The 4,222-nt window shown below is 43.6% G+C and overlaps 1 protein-coding gene across 1 annotated transcript in view; it reads left to right on the top strand.

Moving 5' to 3' along the window:
- Positions 1-172: 172 nt before the first annotated feature.
- Positions 173-4,222, top strand: part of LOC104965506 (uncharacterized protein KIAA1671 homolog) — an 8,623-nt gene continuing 4,573 nt past the window's right edge. The window contains exon 1 of the mRNA XM_010794463.1: positions 173-1,369. Coding sequence (XP_010792765.1) covers positions 1,064-1,369 — 306 coding nt within the window. The 5' untranslated portion in view covers positions 173-1,063. The remainder of the gene's footprint in view (positions 1,370-4,222) is intronic.

Raw genomic sequence — 4,222 nt, 5'->3', positions numbered from 1 at the left:
CACACACACACACACACACACACACACACACACTCACACACACACACTTTCTGGCACAAACACACACACTCAAAGGAGGATGGGCTAAACCCCGGACCAGAAGTTCACATGTCCTCAGTCGTCTAGCTCCAAACTTTCTCTCAACTTGTGAAAAAGTCTTCCTGTTTCCTGCTGTTCCCTCGGGCCTTTCCTCTCACAAAGACCTGGTTTATTCTGTTACCTGCATCATTTACCTACGGGGGAGAGAGAGGAGGGAGGTGCATAAAGCACCTTCACTCAGCCTGCCGCACCTTCCTTCCTTCCTCTCGGGATTTTCCACATCCGAGCACAGAGCTCCACTTTGTTTTGATGTTTTTGAACGTGGAACTGCTCAGGTATGGAGGAGAGGAAGGGGTGATCTGACTTTCTGTACCTGGCTTTGGATGTGGCAGATATTTCCCACGCTGCTTTTCCTTTTTTTTTTCCTCAATGGGAAATGGAGTTGTGATGAGAAATGGGACGTAGGTAGACACGCTTGACTGTGGCAGAGAAAGTTGAAAGAAAACAAAGAAAGAGGGTGCACTTGAAATGAGGTAATCTACAATCGTCATAATTGCTTTACTTCCAGAGGGACATTTTTGTCATGGGGAGTTTTGTCAGCGTCTTTTTTATAAGGATTATCATGTGATGATTGGAAATTCTTTCTCCGGGACGCTTGTGTTTAGGATGCCACATCCATCGCAGTGAGTGCTGCAGTGGAAGAGGAAACACATGGCCTCTCAGACTATTGACTTCTTCACTGACAGCAAATAATTGACCATTCCAGGGAGTTTGTCTGACCTGAACCATAACATTAAGGAGAGAGAGGACGCATCAAATGAAAGATGGACTATACCTCGTTTTGTATGACATCAGAACAATTTGTGCCCTCTTTAACTTTTACTTGCTGAAAATAATGACTGAAAAGCAGACGAGAGACGCGGCTTTCTGACTCCGCACAATCCCTTCATCTCTAACAAAGCTCAGTTTCTCTGATGACCCAGTTGCCATGGTGACCCTAGTGACTGTGTGAGCTTTCCGGACCATGCAATACTTTGGAGGGAAGATGTCGGCCGCCCAGCTCCAGGTGGCGGGATGGGTGGGCAGCGTGCGGCGCTCCTTGCAAGGGGCTCTGGAGCTGGTGTGGGGCCCTGCGGAGGACACGCAGAAGAAGGAAGAGGAGGATAAAGTGGACGAGGTGGAAGAAGAGCAAGGTGGCGATGGCGAAGGAAGCTTTCAAAGAGCTATGACGCCACTTCGCAGCTTCGCCAGACGTAGCAGGAGATCCCTGCGTCGCTTTTCTGACAGAAGTCGGCAGACCCTTCAGAGGAGAGGCCCTGAAACGTGCTCTGTAAGAAAGAGAGGATGTAGCAGGAAGTAACAGCTTAGAAATATATATCCAGTTCTAATGAATAGGACTGAATAATGACAACCTCATTTTTAAATAATTGCCTTTTAAAGGTTTGTTTCAACTGACATTAAGTAAAAGAATCAGCAGCTTTTAGGGCCTGGGTTAATCAAATTAAGAGCCATGGTTATGGGTGCTTTTTACAATATGCTCCAGGGTTATATCTCCCCGCCCATGTGTCAACAGATAACCATGCAAATGTAGAGAGGGAGAGCAGAAGCTTCAGGAAGGAAGCAGCTATCTGATAAAATTGTCCAAATGTAGTGTTTTATCAGCGTACATGCACGCCCTATCCCTCTGTGTCTGTGGTGTGTGTCAGAGATAAAGCAGATGACTACAACAAAGTGTGACACACTTAGACAAGGTTTATGTTTACATCTGTATTCAGGCTGATCACATTTACTCATGGCTGGCGCAGTTATATATCATTACATTAGAGTCCATTACATTGGATCACAATAGTGCTGTTACTAACTAACAATTATTTTCATTGTGCGTCAATCTAAGGAGAACTTTCTGGATAAATCAATTAGTTGTTTAATATTGAAAAATGTTGACTCTTAAAAATAATACTCAAGGTAATTCATCATTATTATAATTAATTTTATAGCAACGACGAATACATTAGTTTTTTCCGCTCTTAATTATAACTATTTATTGTAATATTAGTTTTCTTATGTTCTGATGTTTGGAAAAAAGAACACTGCAGTACAGTTTATCTAAATATGACGGTATACTATTGTTGAGTTATCAAGATCAAGATTTAGCAAAAGAGCGATGAAAAGAGTGTTTGTTGTTGTTGACATCGTGCTCTGCTTTGGAAATGAAAGACAAATGTATGTTTGGGTGCCGGCTGCAATACAGGAGCCAGTTCTTTTGAGACATACAGGCTGAGAACTATTCTGGTAGTTTTGCAGTGTTTACTGTGGCAGCCTGGGGCATGTGTGTGTGTGTGTGTGTGTGTGTGTGTGTGTGTGTGTGTGTGTGTGTGTGTGTGTGTGTGTGTGTGTGTGTGTGTGTGTGTGTGTGTGTGTGTGTGTGTGTGTGTGTGTGTGTGTGTGTGTGTGTGTGTGTGTGTGTGTGTGTGTGTGTGTGTGTGTGTGTGTGTGTGTGTGTATATGTGGGTGTGAGTACACCACAGAGACCAAAAGGTGAAAATAAGCTGCAGGCTGTATCCACTTTGATGATCCATCACTTTCCATTATAAGAGTAGATCTGTTGTTGTCAGTCTTCATCTCTTACTTGTTTTAGAGTCACAGTTGTGTGTGTGACAGCTTTAGATGTTATCCTCTCCCCTGCACCAAACACAAGCTGTCTCACACATTCCTCTGGTCTTGACAAAAATGTTTTGGATGTAAACTATAATAAAGTCCACTCTGTCTTGACTTGCACATCCTCCGCCCACCCAAGCATACTGTCCTGGCACACACTCATAGGTATATTGCAGTTTAGAGATCCTTCTATGGTGAAGTTAGTAAAGCATCTGGTTCTTATGGCTGCACTTAAAGGCTGTTGCTTTGGAGTGTCCATAGTGTGTATGTACTGAATCGGCTGCAGTGTACATTAATAGATTGTTTCTGATCTTTTTTCAACAAGCTGGTGAACGTAGTACAGCACTTAGCTGCTAATTTCCTAAGGAGTTTATGGAAGCTAAAGATAGAGCTTAAAGAGTAAAACACGGATTTATATTTGTTGGGTGGCTAAAAACATTATTTCAAATTAAGTTTAAAGTTGCTTAATAACTGCTATGGACAAATATGCACCTGTTTGCTTACTTTGCTAACATATTCACTTCAGCTAGCACTCCAACACATTGTACTTGACAGGCTAAGGGCGAGACATCTTTAAGCCGTTGACCAATCACAACAGAGCCAGCTAACCAATCAGAGCTGACTGGGCTCTGGTTTCAGACAGAGGGTGAAAAGAGGTGCTGCAGCACAGGCAGTATGAGCAAAATAAAGACCTTTTTGAACATTAAAGCATTATACATGTCACAGCAGAGGCACAAAATACAAATATAAACCTGTAACCATAACATGTCCTCATTAATGAACTTTTGCTTTAAAATCATAAGAACCTTTTTGGAAGAGTATCCAGGATACATTTTTTAGAGTCACATGTTTTGCTGCAAATAAATAATATAAGCACGGGGGAGATTCAGGATGAATTCACGTTGGTGGAATCCCCTAACTGTAGCCTGTTTGTCTCTGTGAGAACGGACCTTGTTTTCCTCTGCACCTAAACACAGTCTGTGGTTATAGGAAAATCACTAGAAGCCTATTCATTCATGCTCTGATGTTGCCAGATAACAGGCATTGTGCAAATGAAGCTGCAGCTGCTGCTGTGTGAGTAATAAACGGACTTATGGAGGAGATGAAATGTCGGGGATGTTTACCCGGGTGTTGTTTGGTGACAATATCAGACAACGCAACACTGGGAGGTGCCCCTTGACTAAATGTGAGCTTAAAGGAATGTTTGCGAGGAAGTGCACTGCAGTAGCTTTTGTCTGCACGTTTGTGTGTGTGTGTGTGTGTGTGTGTGTGTGTGTGTGTGTGTGTGTGTGTGTGTGCGCACCCATGCATTCCATCATGTGGGCGTGACAGCAGCAGCATGAGTGTGTTTGGTGTGTCTGTGTGTAGGCATATAGGTGTGTATGCCAGTGCTCATGGTGTTTATTGAGGACAGCCCAGCCTCTGTGACCGGCTCATTAAAAGATGCATGCTCGGCTGGTCCTCGGCCCTCTCTCCCTCTGTAGTTACTGATCTTGGCTCAGCACACGGTCCTGTTCACCCCCCC

This window comes from Notothenia coriiceps, unplaced genomic scaffold (genome assembly GCF_000735185.1).
Source record: "Notothenia coriiceps isolate Sejong01 unplaced genomic scaffold, NC01 NC01_scaffold00002072, whole genome shotgun sequence".
NCBI lineage: Eukaryota > Metazoa > Chordata > Actinopteri > Perciformes > Nototheniidae > Notothenia > Notothenia coriiceps.
Note: the sequence above shows the minus strand (reverse complement) of the source record. Positions and strands in the feature narration are given on the sequence as shown.